Raw genomic sequence first — 24,517 nt, 5'->3', positions numbered from 1 at the left:
AAAATAAGATCTTTGAAATATTTAATTAAACTATAATTTTTAAATATTTTTTTAGACGGATTTATTGTGACCGAAGAGGATTTAGAAAGCGTCACCAATGGACTAATGGCCGAACTCTTTCCTATGTTGGAAGCATTAAACAGTATTGAAACTCGCATTAAAGGGCCAAAGACGTTAAACTATCCTCAAAACTAATTAATCATATCAAATACTATTTTTTTATAATCAACTTTAATTTTATAATGGGCACATTTTTTTTTTTTTGTATATCTATATATATATATATATATATACAAAAATATGTATTTTATAAGTCTAGTCTTATTATGACAAATATATAATATTTTATTACTATTATTATGTATAAAAAGGAAATACAATTGTATGATTATATTTACTTAAGTATAACATATTACAAAGTTATGATAAAAAAAATATTCATAACTCTTCTTAACGTATAAAAATATGATTATAAAGCCTTAGATAATACAATTAAAATCAATCACACAAAAATATTATTATACTTATGAATGACATTTTTAGAAAAAAAATTAATACTTTAACATTTTTCTCGATGTGCAAGTGCTTTATATAATATATTATAATATTATATATTATATATTATATTATTAAATATTATTTTTTCTTCCTGCACAACTCAAGTGCTTGTCTACTGGGAGGGAGTGGTAAAGACGACGGAAAAAAAAACTATCGTCCCTAATTATACATGTTGTATTGAATACTGTACTCAGTTGCGACGGCCGTCTAGTACCACCAAACGCGCAGTTCATCATTGAGCGGCCGTTCCGTTGAAGGCGGTGACTATTTGAGGGACTTCGGGCGCGTACATCACGAGAATTTCGGTGATGCTGCTGGCCGTGCCGAACACCAACGCCAAAATTCCGACGACGATCAGCACCACATTTCTGACGGTCATCCAGACGGTCACGTTGTCCGAGAATGTGGCGAACTCGATGACGACCGGTGCGATGATGCCGAGCAGCGAGAAGCAGAAGGCACCAATGAGCCCGATGAAAGGGCCGATGGTCGGTACGGCTATCGCGATCAGCACTGAAATCCGAAACGAACGATAGTTATTATTTAGCGATAACGAACCTACTGCATAATACCGCCCGCCGTGACGGTCTACTCACCGGAAAATGTGACCATGACCGTTCTCAGAATGTAGTTGTGGAAATTGGTAACCTTTTCGAAGCTCTCTTGGATCTTGGTCCACGCGATTTCCAAGCACACGAAAAACTGTAGACCGTACGTGCAGAACACGGCCAAGGCGATGCATATTTTGGCCAGCTGCGCGGGTCTGCAAGCACAATCGGATCGTGGTTGTTAGATTATTGAAACCAAGAGTCACGTGGCGGATTAACGCCGAACCGCCCCCGGGAGGGGGTGCCAGACATTGTTTTGACGGAGTAAATCGAAAACCGTCCCGGGTATGGGTGAACATTTTTCCACCGAATATGGTGGCATAATTCGAAGATAGTTGAAGAAGAAGAAAAATGTGATGATGCGCCGAAAAAATCACGTATTGCATGCATAGGCGTGCGCATGGGTGCAGCAGAAGGTTCATGCGTTGTAGCATACCACATTTTTTGGCATATGCCATCGCCTCCCTCTCTCATGGAGCTTTTTTTTATCACTAATTCATTTAATATTGTTGATGAACATTTATTATTATATTTATTGTAAAATACTAGAATACGAGTACAATGTATATCTTTCTATTGGTAGCATGCTTCGTGAAAATAAATAATAGTTTAATAATTATAATAATACATCCATATTCACCCCTAATTAACAAGCTTCACTTCTGATATTTATACATATAGCTTAAAATGGTTTTATTATTTATTTGCAATACATCCAATACAATGTTTAAGAATGATATATTTGATGTAATAAAAAATAATATATTATTGAGATCAACATTTACTATTATTCATTACGTATTATTATTAATTTTATTTCTGTTATGATTATTATTATATTTGTAACCGTGACTTGATGTCTTCAAAATCAGTGAATAAATGTAAGGATAGAAGGGTGGGTTACGTAGTATGTTTACATTTGTCAACTGCAAACACAAATAATTATGTTATTTTAGCCACAGTAGTAACAACTACCTACACAGCCTTTGTATAATACGAATACAACCAATCGTTTTGGCGGTTCAACATTTATTTCACCAATTTTAAAGAATTGCACCACTTTATTTTGTATACTGCAGCCTGCGCACGCCTACAATTATATGCGATCTCGCATTCTGATATCCAAAAATCCGTCACCTCCGCACTCCGAGTACAACATGTGTAAAATTGGATGCGCTTCGTTTTAAACACGTGGAACGCACAGATAACGGACGACGGTATGCAACGAGCAGCATATACTCACATTTCATTGGTGGGCAGATTCAGCGTGATGCTCGATTGAGTTTCTTCGCCGTACTTTAAGTAACCGAGGAAGCCGAGCAATATGTAAACGACGGTCACACCACCCATTCCGGTGTTGAGCACGCCGAAAAATCCCAAAAAGTTTTTTGGCGTTTTCATGTTGTTCTCCAACGGCATCACCTGCGGGCAAACGAGTGAGATTTAACAACAATAACTTGTATTGTAATTGTTATAATAATATAGTTTCGTAACTATACTCTGCATGTAACGGTGCGGGTTAATCGGAGGCTCGGACGCGCGTATAATATACTCGTTATCTGCCTACACGAGAATATCCTCCGTAGAGCTTTAATCCGGTTGTATGTACAAACAATACATTATTACAACATAACCAACTAAAAAGTGTGATACTTTGTAACTCGATATATGTCATACAACAATACCTCAAATTTAGAGTTCACCCTAACAAATAAGTCCTATCTGTCTACAAATTAATATTTAACAATATTGAAGATATTTCGATTTTCGAGTTTAGGTTGGACATAGTTAACATTTCATCAACAATAGATTATTCGTAAGTATTAAATTCTAACAAATTATTAACTTTTCTAATTTTGTAGCTAAGAAAAAACTTTTTATGCAAAAATTGTTTAAAAAAAAAATACTCTACCCGAATGTGACAGGGAAAAAATGGTGTTGCCGTTTAAAGTAAAAAGTAAGTTATGTGGCGCCGCATGCGAACACCGATAGGGTAAACAATTTAAAATTTATCTGAAAATTTGTTTCTCTATACTCTTATTCATTATCCAATAACCTCAATTCAATGCAAGGTCGTCCAACTGAAATATTTAGTGGTTAATTATTTACCAAACCCACTGTAATACGTTATCCGGATAGTCGGAAATGTAAAAAAGACTGACGTAAAACATCCTAGCACGTAGTGGATGCAGATCCAAAAGATCCAAGTTCTTCGTCATCTCCGTTTTTTCTTTAATTGTTTAGTATATAACAATAGCAAACTTTTGATAACATCGGAAACGTGTCTCGTACCAGAGTAAGATCACAGCAGTGGACGCAAACGCATATTTTTAATAATGCAACAATCTTCGAGAACTGTGATTCGATAACCGATCGGTACGAACTATTTGCCTCATCTCCCCCCCCCCCAACCATCGAACGACATAAAAGAGCTCAGTATCTGAACTTTTAACATGCATCGCCGATACACTTAAATTACCACAATGGAATTACAATGGCAGTGTAATACGCGGCCAATGGAGTAGACATAATTTCATAGTGAACTTACCACCCCGATGGCTTCCATGGCGAATACGGTTATGCAGAAGAACGTCGGGAACCTGTCTATCGACTGAGTGACTAACGGTCTCTCGTTGATGTTGGGCACGTCGCAAAGCAAATAATAGAACGTAATACCCAGACCGGCGGCCATCAGCAGGTTGGCCACCATGGACACGGGCGCCAGGTACTTGAGGTTGGGCACGAAGCTGAGCAGTACGAGCGGTATGAGCAGCATGCCGATGAAGCACCTCAGGTTCAGGCTGGTGTCCACGTGGAACATGTATACTTGCCGGAAGTTGGTGGCGATGATGACGGTGTATACACTGCACGTGCCGAAATACGTGATGAACAGCAGCCACAGCACCGTTTGCCTGGTGAGCGACGAGAACTTCTTCGCCCATTCGGGCCCGTTAGCGAACGCCACTTCGGCCACATCCGCGTAGCTCATTGCTGTCACTTTCGTTCGCTTGTACAGAACGTGGGCACATTTCACCTGTGCACGACAACCAAAACACAGCGTCAGATACAGCATCAGACACGTAGATGTAGGGAGTGGGTGGATATAACTATAATAAATATCAATGTTCTGGGCAATAATAAAAAAAGGGAACATTATTAAGATATGAAGATAATTGGCTTCAGATGACATACTAGCTAAACGAGTTAGTTGTAACAAGACAGGTAGTCTTTTGGATTTATCCGCCCCCTTAGCTTGTTCAAATCCAGATCATTCATCATCAAATTCGTCTCTCAGCAGTTCTACCTCATCTACTCAAACCCCATTGCAACTTTCAGAAGCAACTCCCAGAAAATTAGAGTTAAGAAAACAACTCCAATTAGCTAAGGACCATATTAAGACATAATAGAGCAAACTTTAGGTATTAGATCAATTAGACACCATAGAATCTTTTTCAAATCACTGCCAAAAATTTTTATCTCCAAACTTAATTTTAATTATTAACATTTAATCCAGAAAGAAAGAAAAAAGGCGGTTATCGATATAACAAAGAAATAAAACTATTTTCATTAACTATTTTTTTTAGTCCAAAAGTTTATAATTAATACAAACAATATTGTGTTATTGATTGATTTGCTAAAAATATACAAAAAATCGATTTTATTAAATAACTAATTGTAACTACTTATTTATTATTTGTATTATATTAGTAATTATTGAGTTAAAATAGGTTTTCTCTCCTTGAAAACTGTCTAGGAATGCGCCTGACATAAACCACGGTTGGTTGCAAGTATAAAGAGCATCTGTTTCAAATATACAACAGCAACGTGCACAGATGTATAGTTAACCTATAAACCATACGTACGTTCGCTTGGAGATTTTAACCGATTTCAATGTTTCACTCACAAGAGTGACTATAGGAAAATATCCCATCAATCATGTTTGTTGTTCAAAACTTCTTCGAAGTTTCAAAACTACTGTCAAATGAAACACTCAAAGAGATAGGGTACATTTTTGTGGGGCATACTTATTAATATCATCGTCCTACGTGCGTTTAATAATAAGTAAACGAGAGTGAAACACCGTCAAAGCACTGATCCGTGACCTCTGTATATGGTTGTTTATTAGTTTACATGAGATTATGCACTACTCACCAGTGAATACGAACAGAATGTGCACACGGCCGATACGAATATTGTGGCAAATATTCCGGTCATAAGTCCAGAACACTGGAAAGCCTGTGGCATTGCCAGGATACCGGTGCCCAGGGATGCTTTGAGCAAATGAGTTAAAGTTTCACAGTCGCTGTAAACAATGAAATTAATGTCGATTAGTACCGTGTGTAAAGTATTAGCTCCAATAATTAGGTGTGCACAGTCAACGATAGGTGTATTATGAATAAATGAGACATATTTTAAGGATTCAACCTCACGAATCGTTAATAAATTGTTCCTACGACATCATCACCAATTAATTTGTTGTTAATTTGAACGAATTACAACCGTAAGACGTTGAAATTCTCACCAAAAAATATTGTATAATATCTTCACGTATGACAAAATATACTGCTGTACTCACGTGGTTGGATGTTCCAAGTTCCTCTCAAGGAACGGGTCGAAGTATTCCAACCCATTCAGATGTACGACTTCGCTTTTTTCTAGGTTTGTATTTGATTTCCGTCTGAAAAGTTTAACAATATTAAGTTAATGTAAGTACGATAAAACAGGCTTCACTGTTATGTTAAATACAAATTTTAAACAACTATAGAACATAACACAATTTGAATTTATTTTATTAACTATAATTGCAGAAGTTTAACAAAATTCGATACCTAACTCATAAAAATAAACTGAAATCAAATAAGATTTTAAAAGCACATATATAATTCGGTTGATATTTCAATCCTAGTCCAATTTATATTTGATTTCATACAAACTCAAAGAAAAACTAGAAGTATTGTTTCTTCAAATTAAAATAAAATTTATTAGATAAGACAAAATGTTTGTAAATGGAACTTTATCCCAGCTTTTATACGAAATTCTAATACAAATTTCGAATTTTTTCCAACTATATACCTATTATATGTCATTATAGCTAGACCGCAGTTATTTACAATCTATGCCAGTTATTTTTTTTATCATTAGTTTATCAATAGCAACCTAATTGGATTGCGACCCATAGGTTAGGAAACCAGTACCGGATCTAGGAAATTTGATGTCCGGGGCTAATAATAATGCAGCGTCCTTACGAAGATGGATATATGGAGTATGTTCATTTATTTTTTATTTTTAGTTAACTTAAGAGCATCCTTATACTAACTGCGCTTAGGGCAAGCACACCCACTTGCTCTCCCCTAGATTCGACAATGTGGGAAATCCTGATCCATGCGTATGGACTTCTATGGGTAACACGTGTTAAATATCGAGTACTATAGTTGAATATAATAATATACATATATATATATAATATGCAAAAGCGTGAATAGATACACAAACAGGAAAAAAAAATTACGATCCATCTCGGACAAGAGTAGTAGTTAATACTATTAACTTAATATTAACTATATTCTAGTGAATGTAGTTAAGAATCGTATATATTATTACACATATTGCCTGTAGGCCATGTGAATACAGTCGAGTGTGTTTAATTGTTACAGTATAATATTAATGTTTGTCTAAAAACTGTTAGTGGTTTTGTTTATGTGTCGAATAAATAATAACCCAGCAGTAATAATAATACACGAAAAAGTTTCGATTTAAAATCGTCATAAACTATGAAAACCAATATGATTTCCGGTAACGACTACAACTCGCGTATGCGGTAGAGCCGACGACCAACCGTGACACATAAACATTTTTACATCGTACAAACATAATTTCAATTTTAACACTCATGAAAAAAAACCTAAACAAATTACATTGAAATATATAAATAATTTGTCGATTGTAGATAATATGGTTTATACTACTATATTACGTATGACGTATGTATTATAACGTACGAACTTGAATTGAAAAAATTAATCAGTACACTGATTAATTCGGTGTGTTTATATCGTTTAGCAGCTGCGATACACGCAAGATCGATGTAGTCGAATTTCGTTTGACGTGGAGTTATTTATTAAGTTTCATCGTGTTCATAGCTTGATCACGGCGTTGCAAATTTTTCAATGTTCCACGGGAAACGTTCAAACGACATCATAGTATCATAGTATACACGGAGTGGACGTCAAATTAATCGGCGACAAAACGTTTGACCTTTTTCGAATCAAAAAACTAAATCTAACAGTTCTCGAGGCCACAATATCCGACTACAAATTGACAGTAATTGAATCATCATCATCATCGTGTACGACGACGATGGTATGAAGTAATGGCTTGGAAATTAATAAATCACTCACCATGATATGTTTATATATTGTACAGGCTCGCGACGAAATAAATCTACGCGCGCACCGGCGCCGAAAACGTCCGCCGAATAGAATAATTATATCGGTTCAGAGTTCGTATTGAAAAATTGTCCAAACCAATAATGACGATTTAGACAACTCGACCATGTATTATGTGTGTCTCGTTGACACTGCGAAAAATTTTAGTGCTGAACACATAATTATTTTCAATCAGGTATGTCCAAGATAAAGACGTACATTATATGTACTTGGAAATAAAAACGAATGGAACGTGAGAATATTTGAAAATAAAAAACTTTATTTGATAATCCCGAAATAATACATATAGATACATTTAAATACAGTTGGACTTAAACAAAAAATGCAATTGGTCATTTATAACGTTTAATGCTGAAACAGATGTATCGTTTAAGGTATTTAAACTATAGATTTGAATCATTATTTTATTTTGTCATTGGTCCGCATCATCGAACTGTTTAATGTTGTAACATGGGTGATATTTAGATTTTTTCAATATACATGCAATGGACCAGAAATATTATGTCCCCAAAAGTGTGGAAATTTAGTTTTTCAACTTTTATTCCTGAATAACGAATTCGTAAATTTGTTGAAATGGCAATCACTTATAACTGAACTTAGTTACCTGAGGTAATGACGGATAGAAATAGATATTTTAAAGTTTGTTTCCCATAAGCAAAATATTATCTCGTCTAGTTGAATACGCTTTATATTTTTTCCCGTTTGCGAGTCTAAAACCTCGTCTTGAAAAATGATTTTATTTCACATTATAAAATGACAACGTGAGTGGGTAATATATCCGTCTCATAAACTGTCACAATGTCCATTACGTCAATCGCCCATATAATAATAAAAACTCAGAAGGAGAGAGAAAGAGAGAAAGATAGAGCACCGTTCGGATCACAGATTAATAAACGGGGTGTATAAAACAAACAAACCCTACATAAACGTTCGAAAATTAATTAATTGGAAAGGGTTCACGATAGTATTCGCATATAGTTTTGTGTATACGAGTATACTGCAGTGCATTTCAACCGACCGAAACCGTGTAAATATCTTAAATCACATCGTATGCAATAATTAATATAATGCGACACTCACTTTGTTTGTTGAATCTCTTTCATATTGGACTTTTCGTCCAACAGGAACGTCTGGAGTTCCTGCTGCGTGGCCTGTGCACTCTGAAACGTGAACGTACAAACGATAAGTGTTATGAGCAGGAAATATTTTAATATACCGAAGATCGTGTAAAAATCGTGAAACGATAGTAATTATATGAATTTGGTCGCGCGTTGTTATTGCTGCGTCGTGTGCCGCGATAACGTAATAACGATATTTACCGCGATATTCCGTGCAGAGTAATATTATTTATTATTACGTACGACCGCGGCGGTGCGATGACCGACCGATATTTGGAGCACACGTATTGCAATTGAACATGTATTTATTAGAAATAAATATGTGTACATATATTTATATTGTTTTTCGAAGAGTGGCGGGAAGAGCAGAGCGCGCGAGAGAGCGAGAAAGAGTTGGTGAGACGCAGAGGGGAAAAAAAAAGGTGGCTCGTTGACAAGTAATTCGGCCGACGAGAAAATAATATGACTTTAAAAATAAACTCTATAGGCTCGAGCAGTGAGACGCGTACGCAACGAGACTAAAATAATACACATACACTATTATCATACAGACGGCGACGGCCGTGTTTAGACGATTACTGCAATGGGAAATAATATACATCATATGCGCCACATACGCGATTGACGTGCGTCGCGGAACGCACTAATAAGACGGTGTAGTCGCGACGGATGAACGGGCAGAAACGAAGAAGAAGTGGAAGTCGGAATTAAAAAAAAAAAAAAAAATTGTTTTCCGAAAAAGGACATTTGAACTCGATGTGTAATTACTTACTACGGTGCACTACTGTGAATCTTGTGCGCGGCGGCGATCGAGAAGTTCATGGAATACCGATGACGAAGGAACAACGCGCATAAATGGAATGAAATAGTATACGTGAATTATACGAAATACCGTGTACCTACTGAGTGTGTCTCGCTGCTACACGTATAGTTGCTTACGAGGCAGAGTCGAATCTTTGTTTATTTATTGTGTAATATTTTTCCAAATAATTTCTCCACCCGCGACGTCCTAATATTATTACAGCACCTGCACTGCGTCAGGTAACTGATTAGGTTCAACTGACGCGGGAACCAACGGATATTTAAGCCCCGAATTCATTTGTTTCAGGTAGGAGAGAAGAGATATTTACGGAAACGTGCTTTATCACCTAACCCGTAATGCTCGACATGCCTAAATAACTACATTTTTATTTGTATTCTTATTTCGCCCTACGAACGACGTGTATGACGTACACATAAGAAGCCAATAATGATAAGAAAAAAATTAAAATAACGCTTATATGTATTACGCCGAACCACACAATAAACATGGCCCATATTCGCGTTTTTAAAAAAATAGTAATTTGTAAGCGAACAGGACTCATTGACGAGTTTCCTGTGAAAGCGAGAGCTTTACGTGAATACAGAAGTCCGTCCCGCGCTTTGATTGTATACATTTTTCTCAATTGCGTTTCTATCTATTACTACAACATAAATTGTACATATTTATTAATTTGTATACTATATTAAATTACACAAGTCGTGTATGCAGAAAATGGTAAAACGGTTTTTTCCTACATCTTATATACCACCATTACCACCGAGTTTCATGTATTTTGGTATCGACCGTGAATGTAGCGCAATCGTGTTTCCCTTTAACATAATATTTTTAAAATAAAAATTGCAACAAAAATCACAGTGATCGTGTTGTAAAATATAACTATAATGTGGGCGATTTGATGAAATTCAATTTAATCCTATTGACTTAATACCAAGAAACTTTTAGAAACTAAGGAATATTAAACACTGTTTGAACCCGGGCACAATAATATTTTATTGTATATAAAATTGTTTTATGATAATATCTACAACATTTCTTAGTCAACCGTTTCTGTTCACCGCCCGCCACCCAATTAAGCGATACACCATTATAAAAGTGTATTTACATTATACAATATATTTGATAATAATATTGTCTTTGTGTCCGTCTGGCTCTCAATTATTAAAATTAATCATATTTTTTCGTATATTGGATCAAGTCAACTATATTTATACGTCGTGAATGCAATCGAAAAACCGCCAATGCGAGCGTGTGTGTTATTATTATATCCGTATTTGTGCATTTGTAATAATTAATTTTCTCAGTCAATCGCCGCCCAATAACTTTGTGAGTTTCTATACAATTATGATTTTATTAGAACATAATTATTATGTTCTAATAATTTTTGTTGTTTAAACATTTCATTTAAATATGTTTATACATATTCACTTAATTTCAATACTCACAGTTTTATTTCTTAGTATTTATTTTACACAATTAAACTATGATTTATATTTTGTTAAGCCAAAATGGCAAGTGTTATATTTATAGCGCATGCATCTGAATTACTGTGACTTTTTTTTGTTTATTATTTTAAATTGTATTGTTCTAAACGTATTTTTATTTATTTTTTTATCATTATTTTATTCCTAATTTTATCTAATTAACATAATCGCACACACGCACATAATTGTTAACATGAAGTATTTTGATATTTTTGGTGCGCGTAGGTAATAATAATTTACAGACCCCGTACAACATACAAATAAATTCTTGTCAAAATGAATTGAAAAAATAGTATATTGTACATTCATAATATTACAATGAATATAATTATAACCTAAAAAGCAGTGGAATAATGAATAAAAATCTAAGATGAATAAAATAGTGGACTGTTGTTTTAAAACATAACAGTAGATAAGGTTGGGAATGAATTAAGTGATTGAGAGACTCCTCAACAAATATTCAAAAATCATTAAATACTTAAATAGTGTGCATTATTTTCTTAATATAAATATAAATATAAAATTCATGTACAAAAGTATCAGCTATCAAGTATTTATATGGTATTATAATAATTTGACCATTGGGTCAATTTGCAAATTATCATAATTGTATCTCTGTAGAGTTATTAAGATAAAGTACGGTACTTTGTTTTATATGTAATTTCCACTTGTAAATTTATTATTTTATAGTTAAAAAATTTACTAATTTTTCTGAGATTTATATTTTCTTATCAAAACACTTTAATTCAATTATCACGTACCTTAAATTGTGAGCGTAATTTGATTGCCAACTATTTTACCATAGATGGTAGATTACATTAAACGTTTTATGTCATTTGTAATTAGATGTAAGTTTTATAATAGTATGAATTTATCAATATTAACTTTATAACAATTACTATTTCCGTTAATACACGTAAACTCAAACCTGGAACGTTTGAAGAATTAGCTAAAACACAATTGAATATTAATATTAATGAAATATCCATTAACAAAGGTCAAGAAACGATAAAAACAATTAATTGCTTCACAATTACAAGTAATTAATATACGTTGAATTAAATTGATTATCGATAGAACAGAATAAAATATTTTAAGTTATAAAATAACGAGTATATTCACGATAACCTCAACACTAAATGATAAAAAGACAATAATTAGTATTCAATAATTGTTATATTCACGACCAGGGCCATCCCGAAGATGAAAATCAAGGGAGGGGGGGTGAATAATATGAAAAATACCGACTACATTTTTTTTTACTCGATGTATGTAGTATAATTAACTATATGTAGTCGTATTTTTACTTTTTAATATGTATATGTTACAATTAACATTTAAAATCATAGCTTGTACACATTACCCGGCTAAAGTAACTTTAATCATCATGTTATGGCTAATGTAAAATATTATTAATAAATTCATATTTATATTTTATGTCAATAGAATTAATTAATATAAGCATTGATAATATAATATAAAATATTGTAATATATAATCAATGGTATAAGTTAACAATCAAATAATAATAAACTCAACGTTGAGCGTGTAAATCAAATTGTAAAACAAATAATTGCAAATGCAAAGCATCGGGTGTTCTTATGCAATTAAAAATGTTATCAAAGTTTACCGTGTTTAAATAAATAATAATAAAAAAACATTATCTAATAAATAGTATTAATAATATCTGATAAAAATAAATTGAATATTGTATCAAATGTAGTTAATTAATATTTAATTTTTAACTTATATACCATAACACGATGACTAAAGTTACTTTAGCCAACCAGTGTGGCTAGAGTGCACAATATCCGGATAATGTGCACTTTAACCATGTTTCGGACTTTATCCGTAACATATATATATATGTGTCAGTGTCGCACGTTCTTAAAATTGACAATTTAATTATACGTATATAATAAGTAGTTATATAAATTTTATTCATGTATACACTGTATTACGAAATATGTAATATTTGTTTTCCGTAAATAAAATTAGGTCCTTCTAGGCTATAATGAAACAAGTCCGACTGCCGACTGGTGTTCTCGTTGGTGGGGTGAGGGGCAGGGTGAGGAGCCACCCCCAAAACCCCCCTTCGGGACGGCCCTGCTCACGATATACCATTAACCTCATATATGTAAGACAAAATTAATTAAACAAAACAGTGACTTATTTAACGTTCGAATTACGTCGTGCATTACAGCAATATAAAAAATACACCGTAGTATAATAATAAATAATAATTGCAGTTGTGTTACAGTTTCTAGAAAGGTTTCTAATAGTCAATAGGTGCAATTGTCAGTAAACGGAAAAATAATAAAAATCATTGAACCCTAATCATAATAAATTATCAGTAAATAACTTTTTTTTTTAAATATAAATGAAAATGATTGTAAATTTAAACGTAAAAATTTGAATGTTGAATTTTAAATAACCTAGATTTTTTTTTTCTATCCTCTGATAGAACATTATAAAAATATACTACTATATTTTTATGACATTATTATATAATATCGCTTCTCGTATGAAAAAAAAAATGTACTTAATAGGTATAGCTCAAAGGTGTATACAGCGTACCCACACGATGTAGATATGCTGTATATAAAAAAGCTTCTTACACACAGTTTATATACACGGTTTTCCAATTATTTGAAAATAAGGACAACTCCAGTCTTGGCGAAAACAAAAAATAAAAAATGAGTTGTGCCCATGTGCTTGAAAAAACCGCTGGAGTAATAAACGCCATGGAATGTTAGCTGTGAAACTCGCGGCAGTGCGTTTCGACTGAGGGTATTGGATATAGGATATTGCGTGGGCGATCAAAAAAAACACTAACAATACGAAGATAAATGACTTACCATGGTTGCGGTTTGGGTGGATTACTATTTATCCTTGAAACGTGCGTCTCCGTTACTACGAACGTCCGTATTCGCGGTCTTGCGTACACCTATCCTCCTTACCACGTGGCTCTACTAGCTGCTGTTGCTGCTGCTGCTGGACCAGTGTGCCGTCTCTGACGACGGCATTCAAGACAGGCCTGTAAAAAAATCGTACAAATTATTTATACGCAGTATATTAATTGTTTAATTGGTGCGAAGCCGACCGATTAAGGATTTAAAACTGACTCTAATCACGAGCAACGTGCGTAGCCACACAGCAATTACAGTGACCGTAAATGTTTTATTTGGGCAATTTTATGTACACTCACACACAGACACAAATTATAATAAGTCAAATTATTAATATACTATATTAATTGTCGTTTCGGATGCGATTGCGACAGTCGAACAAAATCATTACAACACACACACACACACACACACACACACTCACGCACGCACGCACGCACGCACACACCGTTTACAACACACATATTGTGAACAATATTCCATTTCCTTCGCCAAGCGAACAGTAGTAAAAATGATCGACATGTGAGAGTGCACTAGCGGTTTCGTTTATAAGTTCGTCGTAATAATAATAGTGACAAATGGCAGTAGTGGCGGTGTTTGGAGAATCGGCGACAAAGGCATTTAATCTCTCGGAGGAAGAGGGTTTTTTCAGTTTTTTAACGAGTTAACTGCTGTAGTAGTGTCTGCTGTGCTTTTCAGAGGTTTGATCACACTTTTTACATATTATATTATACAGGTAATAGCACAATACACACAACTCTTTTAAAAACTTTCAAAATCAATTAAAAGCTGTCGGTATTCTGCTACAGTGATTTTTATGTTCTTTGAGTAAACATAGAATACAATTTTTAAAATATTTTATTTTATTTTTACGTCGATTAATAATTTAATTATCTAATCAATTTAAAACAATTTTTTTTATACAAGTTAAAAATAACTATTAGATAATCGAATAAAATAGATATGCATTATCTACTCGAATAGATTAGAAGTAAGATATATGCCTATTTCGAGATTTATGACTTAAACATTTAAACTTTAAACATTTTATAAAATAAACATAGTTATAAACAAAATATAATAAATATAAAAACATAAAAATTGAATAAACATTTTTATCAATGATTTCTCTAGAAAAATTTGAACTCTAAGGAGTTTCAGTTTGTAATAATATATTATGAATTAAATGATTTGGATTTTTAAAGTCCCTTGTCTAATTTTAATTTGGGTTTGCACCTTCGGGTCAGTATCGTATTTATCTAAGAAAATACTCCTGAAGCAGCATAATAATTCAAACAAGTTAAAAGACAAAAATTGCTGTTATAGCTTGTGCCTGCAGGTTGTCACCAAGGACATTTTCCCGAACCACGATAATGCGTGCATACGAGTATGATAATTATTATTTCTACCCCCACGGACCACCTACCAGTGGTACGATTAAAATGGCTGAATTTTTGTTTTATTTTTTCGAATATTTTTATCTCTGATACTACGATTATTTGACAACGCTATTAAATAATGTTACAATTATAGAATTAGAGAATTTTACGCGATAAATTATCGTAATGCGTTCTGTTGCTTTACACACCAACAGGATACGATAACACACGTACGTTAGTCGCAAACTACGCGATTTCCAAAAATTTAGGCGAATTTTTAATCTAATATATTTTTCTATTGCTGATCTATGTACTTTAGTGATCAACTATTCACATAAAATAGTATTAAAAGTAAGCCAATAAATAATGTTAATATACATTTTAAATATAATGTAGTTAATATGAAATAAATTATATTCATGGGATCCAACTTTTATCTTTATTAACTATGCTATTAATAGTATTATTATTTTTATAATTATTATCATCATCTTTACTATTTAAGCAATTTAAAACATTTAGTAATTTAATTTTACTGTATATCTATTTTATATTGTACATTAAGTATAAGATTATTTTTATATGTATTGATTTGTATTATCTTTAATATGTGTTCACTATATTTTACGAAGTAAATACAGGCTAAATCAAATAAATTTGGCAGGTATACCCACCCCCGCAATTCGTATAAGACCCTTTCCACGCACACGCACACGCTCCACCAACTCAACCAGGATCAAAAATAACACCACCTTAATAAAACTCTAAAATGGCTCTTATTCTAACGTCTCGTCAAACGGTCAACTATTCATGAGTTCGTATTATACTTTTATTGCATATCTATATTGAGGAGTCTATTGGTTGTTGCTCATAAAGCCATATGAAAAAAAAAAAATTAAGGAGTGAAAAAATATAAAGAACATAAACTATAATTGTAATAATATTTTGTTCGCTGCAACAATCGATATAATACATCATTTAACTCAACAATATTATAATTTTAGTGACATTAATATTATGTAACTAACTATTATCGTGTTTCGGATAATCAAAAGTTTAAAAAGGTCGTCATAGTACATAAAAATCACGATTGTAATAAATACTTCTATATCAACTAGCTTAAATATAAATTTAAATGGCTATCATCCAATATATTTATATAGGTTTTTAATCTACTCGTATATAACAAAACACAATTGTCACTACTATCTGTGTAACAATAATAATGTCCCAGCGTACGTGATTTGTGTTGTCTTGTAAGGACCACGTGGGACGCCCACGTGAGAATGTAAATATTTATTATTTACCGTACTAAAGGTCGATACATTTTTAATTACTAAACTGAAACCGAAAAAATAACAATGTATTTATACACCAACCAAACCAATACTGCACAAAATCAACTGCTGTTTTGTCAATATAATATAGACGTGATTAAGCACATATATTATTTCATTTTAAACCTGAGAATAACATTTTACTGACTATTATTAAGTGTTTTTAGAAAACATTATAAAACAAATCACAACGTTTATTTTTTGATATTATTACCAAAACGATTGTATAATAGAATACAATGTAGACGAAATAATTACTTATCACGTCTGAAGTGCTCCATTATAGCATTCTAGACTAGAATTTCATGAGCATTTTTTTCTATTTTATTTTCAAATAAAATCTATGAAATAAAATATAAACAAGTATGGTTTATATCATAGTACCGAGGATCTATAGTATGTGTTTGCTATTTCAACTTTCCACATATTAAAACAAGTATAATAAAAACTAAAATTATCGCATAATATTTCCATGGCACTTAAGGCTGAATACCCGTCTTAGATTCTTACGCAGCCGTCCTCACGACGTCTTAAATCACTTATTAGTATTACAATACAACTATTGTATATTATTTATATATTTATTTTGTGCATTATTTTGTTTAACTCTTAAATGTTTCGTAATAAAAAAATTAATTACTATATTCAGTACATTTTAGATCCATAGTTCTAACTTCTTATACCATTGTGATCCAAAAATGTTAAAAAATTTAATTCTTTACACCTAAGTTTAGATGACAAATGTTAGGAAAACTTTAAACTAATAAAATAAAAGAATTAAAAAAGTTAAAAAAATAACTTTTCATATTAAAAATTGAATCATAATAACTATACATACAAATTATATTTACCATTTGAAAAATAGATTATGAATAATTTGAAAATAAATAATATCGAACTGTAAAAATAGAATTAATGGTTAGTGTATGAATAATTCAACATACCTCACTTCTCGTCTTCTAAAATTTATTTGAGCTTAGAGCTTTAATTTATGTTTTTTTTTTTTTTTTTATTATTTACTTCGAGTACTTTTTTTAAAGTATAAAAGAAAATTTAAATGTTTTGCCTATATTATCGTTTGCAAATATTTCAGCTTTTAGCATTACATACACTCGAAAAATCTAAAGCGATTTTCAATATTATGCTTCGGTCAGTTATTTGTACGTTATTGGATTATGTCCATCTTACTACACCGTTAGGCATAATAATATTTAGCTTAACTTTTAAAAATGTCTTTTTTTTGTTTTTATTTTATTCTTATACCAAATAAAAAAAACATAATTGAACACGTTTTTTTAAAATTATTTTCAACAATTTATAACCGTATGAAGTGTATGGTAGTTTTTCCTTTCTTTGAGTAATTTTTCACACTGTACGCGGGTCTAATACAATCAAATAATAAAACTAAATACAATTCTTCAGCTATATACCTACAGTTCACAACGGGAACGCAAATTGTTTCAATTGATTAGGACATTTTTGAAAAACAGTTGTAGTAACCTCCGACATCATTGCGCGTGGGTGACTGATCAAATTATATTTGATCAGGGCAATTTCAAACGATTATTACGTAAAACGCAATGCAAATAATAAAAATGTTTTATTTTTTATACCAATGTAAACTACTGAATGGCGCATTTTAGTTGTGCCCACGTTTAAAAGTTTAAATTTAACGCAATGACACGGCGACGGCACAAAAATACTTTTTCGAGATTTCATGCTTTTGTTAATCAATGTACTTATGATGTAAATTAAAAATTTACTTAGACACTGCAGTTATATACGCAGTAGCGATAATAAAAACTAAAAATATCAACAGCCTCATGGACGAATAATATGATTAACAGTAGCCGTTTAAGCACGAACAAAAATTGAAAAATACCTGTATATAGTCTGTTTGGTATGGGTATGTTCGACCAATTATTTAATTATGACGAATCAAGTTATAAAACACTATCGTAAAATCTAATATCATAAATGTAGACATGCAGTAAATATTTATACGTAAGACATTTAAATTAATTTCTAAACAAATAATTGCATTATTAATTACAATTTTAATGCAGATATAATTATTTCCTAAGAAGTTTGTCAAAAACAACTTAGACATTTCAAACAATAATTAATTGCAGATGAGCAAACAAAGATAACTCAGGTGAATAAATAAACTGAAAAATTCAAGATTGGGAAGAAGGTGTATTAAAAGAATAAATAAGCATATAAAATTCTAAGGGGAATTTGTAATTTTTATTTTAAAAAAAAATCTTAAAATTAGGTACTTCACTTTTTAAGTCTTTATTTATAAAAATTTTAACTATTTATATATAACCAAAACCCGTGTTTAAAATAATTAAAAATCGTTGAATTTCATTCACTAGAATATTTAATATACTCCTATATTTTTCTTTACATTAACACCGTCTAAAAATTAATTTAGTTAAAACCATGGACATGAGGCCGTATATAATGTTTATCTAAGAATAATAGTCAAGGTTTTATAAAATTCCACTATCAAGCAAGAAAGCGACACTTTAAAAAATCAAAATCACGGTAGTTTATATGACTAACTAATATAAAACGGTATTAAAAATAAAATAAAAATGAATAACATTTTTTTTTTTTTAATGTTTACTATTATTATTGGTTTAATAATAATTTAATGATCTTTAACTATAAAAAATATAATATCTACTGTCTTGTTTATATTCCCTCTTATTCAATCTTGCTTAACTTTTATATTACGTTAATGATTTACTAATCATTAACGTAATATAAAAGTTAAGAAAAATTCGAAGTCAATATTTTAACACGATATGCAATACAACAATTATTTTTAATTATTTACCAAGACATTGGAATTTGATCAAGAACAATATTAACGTTATACAGATTTAATACAAATATCTAAACAAAACATTAAGAAACATGCAACTCAATATTTACATATTGTAATTTGTAAATATATTTCGTTAGCATACGAATATTATATAGGACAAATCATAAATTTTACTTAATTAACATAATATAAATTCAATACTAAATGTATAATAGCTATTTTACATAAAATAACTATTAATTTTGAAAATAATCAGTATATTATTTGGTTCATGTTAAAAAAATATACAATATAATTTGCATTATTATTTTTAAATCATATTATTACTATCTGTATTGAATGGAGACATCGTTATTATAAAATAAAATAATTTAAAACTTAACAGCGTTATGTTCTTTGCACCATGTGGTATATAAAAAAATATACAATTTTTGGGGCTTCTACTTAATATATGCACTCTTGGAGGAATATACTATAATATCGATCGATCAGCATGCATTTTTAAACATAATACATATAGATATATTTAAATACAAAACCTATAACCAATAACATTTAACAATTTTGATGGTTTCGCGACACCATAAATAACATAGAACAATATAAAAAATAAATATTATTTTAAACTACTCGTATTATCCAACATAAAATCAACAAGTGAAATATCAACGTATATTATTTAACTATATGCAAACAATAAGATGATTAAAAGTTTTCGATTTTCATTAGTTATTAATCTCCAATAACTTTTAAGATTATTATTATGGTTACCTATAACACTCTAATGTTATTTAGGGATAAGTAATAATATTAACAGTATTATCTACCCTAATAAAGTTATAAAGTTCCTGCACAATCAAACTGTTTTTATTCTCCAAAGTTCAAACGGACTGTTTGCTTATATATATATATATATATATATATATATATATATATATATATATATACAAGAATAAACGATTATCATCATTATAAAATGTTTAAGAAGAGGTGGCTTACCCAATATCGTCGTGTTCAAAATTGGATGTATTAAACAACAATTCGACGTAAAAGGAAAAATATCTCTCCTGTAATCTAGCGAAGACAGGTTTAAGGTCAATTCATAAACATGATATATCAGGTTTTAAATGTCAAATCAGTATAAAAACACTATCCATTCTTTGAAATTTAAATTTATAATAGATCTAATATATCATTTTCGGTTGAATAAAACAAATTATTCGTGTTGATAGTTTTTCGGAAACACATATTAATAAGAAAAATAAAAAAAACAATTTTCAATTTTGAACTAATATATATTGAAATATAAAGAGAGAGAAAGAAAAATAGAATCAGAGAAAAAATAATGAATTTAGTTCATTTACAGCGAAACAATCATTAGTATTAACACACATAACATCAAGTATAATGCTGTTCCTGAAACATCACAAAAAACAATACTGATAAGTTAACGAGTGTTTTTGTTCGTATAAATAATATAGATTTAAAAATGTAAAAACCATCAATTTCTATCAGTTTCGAAATTGAAACAAACAGTATCAACGAGCACACACCACGGGGGAAAATGTGTATTGCAGGAGTAACGTGTAGGCAATTTATTTAATTACTGCATTCATCATGATAAAATTATTGAACAACTGACAAAACATACATTTGAAGTTCGTAATAAATAAAAATCTTGTTCATGATTTTTATAATTGTTATACTGTTATATTGTAATAACAAATTTGCTTATTTACTAACCGATTTTATATGTTATTTTATTTTAAATAAAAATACATACAATAAAAATTAAATGTACACGCTACACATTAAGTATAGATTATCTAGATAAAATTATGCCATCTGCTTTTTGTCACACACCTTTCGATAACTGAACATGTTTTGATAAAATATCGATTGAAATTAACATGTCTGGTCTCTGGTGTATAAATATGTTAAATAATTTAATGTATCTTATCAACTTTTTGAAAAAGAAATTATACGACTTGAATGATTTTCGGAACCAAAATAAAATAGTTCGATGGATTCACTAAACATAATTAAGGTCAAAGCTGATGACTAAAATACACAAATCATTTTCATTCATATTTTGAAAGCAATTTTTAATGAATCCCATTGACAAAAATATTTGTTTAATAATAAAAAAAAAAACACAGAAATATGTGACAAGAACTTCTTAGAACTACCACTGTACAACCACAAACCCACTAAATATATACAGTAAAACCTCGATAAGACAAAATCGATCGGGACCATGATATTTTTCCGTGTTAACGGGGTTTCCGTCTTGACGGGGTTAATTAATTGTATGTCATTTGAAACGGGACCAAAATAATGTTCCGTTATACCGAGGTTTCCGTCTTACCGAAGTTCCGTCTTATTGAGGTTTTACTGTATATATATATATATATATATATATATATATATTTATGACTCTTTGATGTATCAATAAAACGACATTAGCATATTTACAAAATTAGGAAATATTATTTCAAAACCAAAAAAGTAAATATACCAATATGGAATATTTTTGATACTCAAATATGTGTTTAGTTTTATTTTTGACATTATTAATAAACTGAATTTCTGATAACACGGACAAAGTAAGCTTAAACATATTTGGCTTCCGTAACAAAGGAATGGAATAAAAACAAAAGCCAATAAAAACATTCTGAAATGGCTACGGTTACTCAAGTAACACAGCTTATGTGTGAACCATATTTTTTTGACCGCAAAAATAATAACTATTCTCCAAAACGATATAAGGTAGAAAACGTCTTATTATTATATGCATAACGCATTTATAATTGCGCATCAAAATAATACCGGATGAATGTCTTATAGTCAACATACCACGAGTAGGTTTAAGTTTATCATAATATAACGCGCATTATGTTAATTTTATAGATATATTAGTACATATAGGTTTCTAGACACAGTTTGTAGCGACTCGTGTGACTAATGTAATTCAATTTCAAAAACGCATGCAGCAGACGACATGAATTTTTTTCAGTTTTTGTCGGTCGCGACAAAATAAGTATAGTGGCTACGTATACATATTACATTATACAGTTTACCGATAAATATCGAAAACCAGTTAATGCCACGATGGACGTGTCTCGTTATTTATATTAATCGATACGAATGCATTCAGTAGAACGCATGTGCCTATGTAAGATATATATATATTATGTTGTATAAGTTGTTGCAGTCTGCTGCAATCGAGACCGCTTTCATCGGTTGCAAGCACGGTATATACTCGTATGCAAGCAGAAGATTACAGTAGATTATCTACTAGTAGTCAGCATCCAAAACTACGTATACACAAGAACAATAATAAAAATGTTTAACGAAAACAATAATCATGGAGTTTAATGAATTATTTTATCAGTATGCACTGTGTTGTACACTTTTCCCTAATTGAGTACTATTGGTAAAGCCATTTCTGTCACGGACCGAACTACAGTGTACGGTAAAAACCATCGGATAAGGTTGACACACGTCTCGAATACAATACAAAACGCATACCTATCCTACGTTCTTCTTTTTCTAAGGCTTGAAACAGACCATTTAGGTCTAATGCTACTTCTACAATTTCTCTCCATTGCATTCTATCTACTGCCAAATTGATATTATACGTAAGGTTCACTTGTGTCAAATCTCTCTTCACGGCATCGAACCATCTTTGATGTGGTCTTCCTATGGGAAAAAAATTTCACGGTACTTTGATACTATACTAATGTTTCCTTTTTTGAATATTGGACAAATTATCCCGGTTTTCCAATCCGTTGGAATCTGTTCCTTGTGTCATATTTCTTGAATTAAAGATTTTAATTCTACAAATATATCTTTTCCTGCTGCTTTGAGTAATTCGGGATTTATGCCATCTTCTCCTGGAGCTTTATTATTTTTAAGGTTTGATATATTCTATCTCTGCAAGGCTCCTTACATTCTGATTCAGCCATTTGATAAGTTAGTTCTTCATACTTGGTTCTATTACTGTTATTTGCTTGACTCGTATTGAGTGGCGTATTAAAATGTTTTCTAAAATGTACGATTTTTCTCAGTTCCGAAAGGAGATCATTCTGATAATTTTTTTAAGAAATGTGTTCGTGGTTTAAGTCTTTGTTTGAGTCGTTTGCAGTGTTTGAAGAACTTCCTCGGGTTGTTCCTCTCTCCCTTAAGTTCTTCGAGTGCTTTCTTCTCATATAGTCTTTTTTTTTTTTTACGTTCCTATCCTAGACGTAACCTATCCTACGTTATTTAATTGAAACATATGTATTTAAAAACATTATATCGAAGGGCCATTGTTATCGACGTCATCGCAGAAATTTATATGACTGAACGACGAGACAGTGAAATTGACGCGGTATTTGTCCGAATAAATGCAAAATATGCTATATGTTTTGCATACAATTATAATTCGTACGTTCGTACGTACAAAAATTCGTTAAAATTCATCTGACGTGGGACATGAGTCCTATACAGCCTGCAGCGTGTCTACACGTGTCTCTACGCTATAAATCGTACGTCGAGATCAATCTATTGCACGCTTTGTGAATTATTATATGTGTGTGGTATCATACTATTATAGTCTCAACGAGAAAACAATTTATTAGCATCATAGAAAATATGTTTGAACACAAATCTTCCACGATAAACGCATATTATCCAATAAAACGTTTCAATACAATAAAGCATAATATAGTGAATTTGGCTGTTTACATTTTTACCTGTGCAAAATAAGGAATTTTGAATTAATTTTAAATTAAAAACCATCACAATGTAAAAGTAAACATCGATATGCAGAATATAATACACAGACACACGATTCATGATAACGAAGACGATCACTGCGTGTGATTGCAAAATAATATAATAAAATTGAAACAGGAAAAATCGTTCCATTGGTTTTATATAATTACAACATACTAAAAATATTAAATGAAAAACTATTGCTGAGGAAAAATTTAACCTCTCCGAATGAAAAAATTAATAAAAATTAGGTTTCTGATATAT

The 24,517-nt window shown here is 31.2% G+C and overlaps 3 protein-coding genes across 11 annotated transcripts in view; 2 read left to right on the top strand and 1 right to left on the bottom strand.

The window, feature by feature from the left end:
* The window catches only part of LOC112688134 (protein furry), a 121,767-nt gene extending 121,503 nt beyond the window's left edge, over positions 1 to 264 (top strand). For all 3 annotated transcript variants that reach the window (XM_025561185.1, XM_025561184.1, XM_025561183.1), the window contains one exon: positions 56 to 264. In XM_025561185.1, coding sequence (XP_025416970.1) covers positions 56 to 195 — 140 coding nt within the window. In that variant the 3' untranslated portion in view covers positions 196 to 264. The remainder of the gene's footprint in view (positions 1 to 55) is intronic.
* Positions 265 to 574: 310 nt separating this feature from the next.
* The window catches only part of LOC112688113 (proton-coupled amino acid transporter-like protein pathetic), a 41,993-nt gene continuing 18,050 nt past the window's right edge, over positions 575 to 24,517 (bottom strand). The window contains exons 2-9 of one of the 4 annotated variants that reach the window (XM_025561142.1): positions 13,893 to 14,071; positions 8,693 to 8,772; positions 5,743 to 5,844; positions 5,319 to 5,469; positions 3,715 to 4,200; positions 2,410 to 2,588; positions 1,155 to 1,321; positions 575 to 1,071 (exon numbers count right to left, since the gene is read on the bottom strand). In XM_025561142.1, the coding sequence (XP_025416927.1) occupies positions 791 to 1,071; positions 1,155 to 1,321; positions 2,410 to 2,588; positions 3,715 to 4,200; positions 5,319 to 5,469; positions 5,743 to 5,844; positions 8,693 to 8,772; positions 13,893 to 13,895 (1,449 nt within the window). In that variant the 5' untranslated portion in view covers positions 13,896 to 14,071 and the 3' untranslated portion in view covers positions 575 to 790. Of the gene's footprint in view, positions 1,072 to 1,154; positions 1,322 to 2,409; positions 2,589 to 3,714; positions 4,201 to 5,318; positions 5,470 to 5,742; positions 5,845 to 8,692; positions 8,773 to 9,502; positions 9,607 to 9,629; positions 9,790 to 13,892; positions 14,072 to 24,517 lie in introns of those variants that run through there. The other 3 variants (XM_025561145.1, XM_025561143.1, XM_025561144.1) reach the window with 3 other exon arrangements.
* LOC112688115 overlaps positions 14,165 to 24,517 on the top strand; it is a 56,471-nt gene continuing 46,118 nt past the window's right edge. For 3 of the 4 annotated variants that reach the window (XR_003149047.1, XM_025561150.1, XM_025561148.1), the window contains exon 1: positions 14,165 to 14,644. The gene's annotated coding sequence lies outside the window, so the exon portion shown is untranslated. Of the gene's footprint in view, positions 14,680 to 24,517 lie in introns of all 4 variants that reach the window. The other variant, XM_025561151.1, reaches the window with a different exon arrangement.

This window comes from Sipha flava, unplaced genomic scaffold (assembly GCF_003268045.1).
Source record: "Sipha flava isolate LNK unplaced genomic scaffold, YSA_version1 37_pilon_pilon, whole genome shotgun sequence".
In the NCBI taxonomy this organism is placed as follows: domain Eukaryota; kingdom Metazoa; phylum Arthropoda; class Insecta; order Hemiptera; family Aphididae; genus Sipha; species Sipha flava.
Note: the sequence above shows the minus strand (reverse complement) of the source record. Positions and strands in the feature narration are given on the sequence as shown.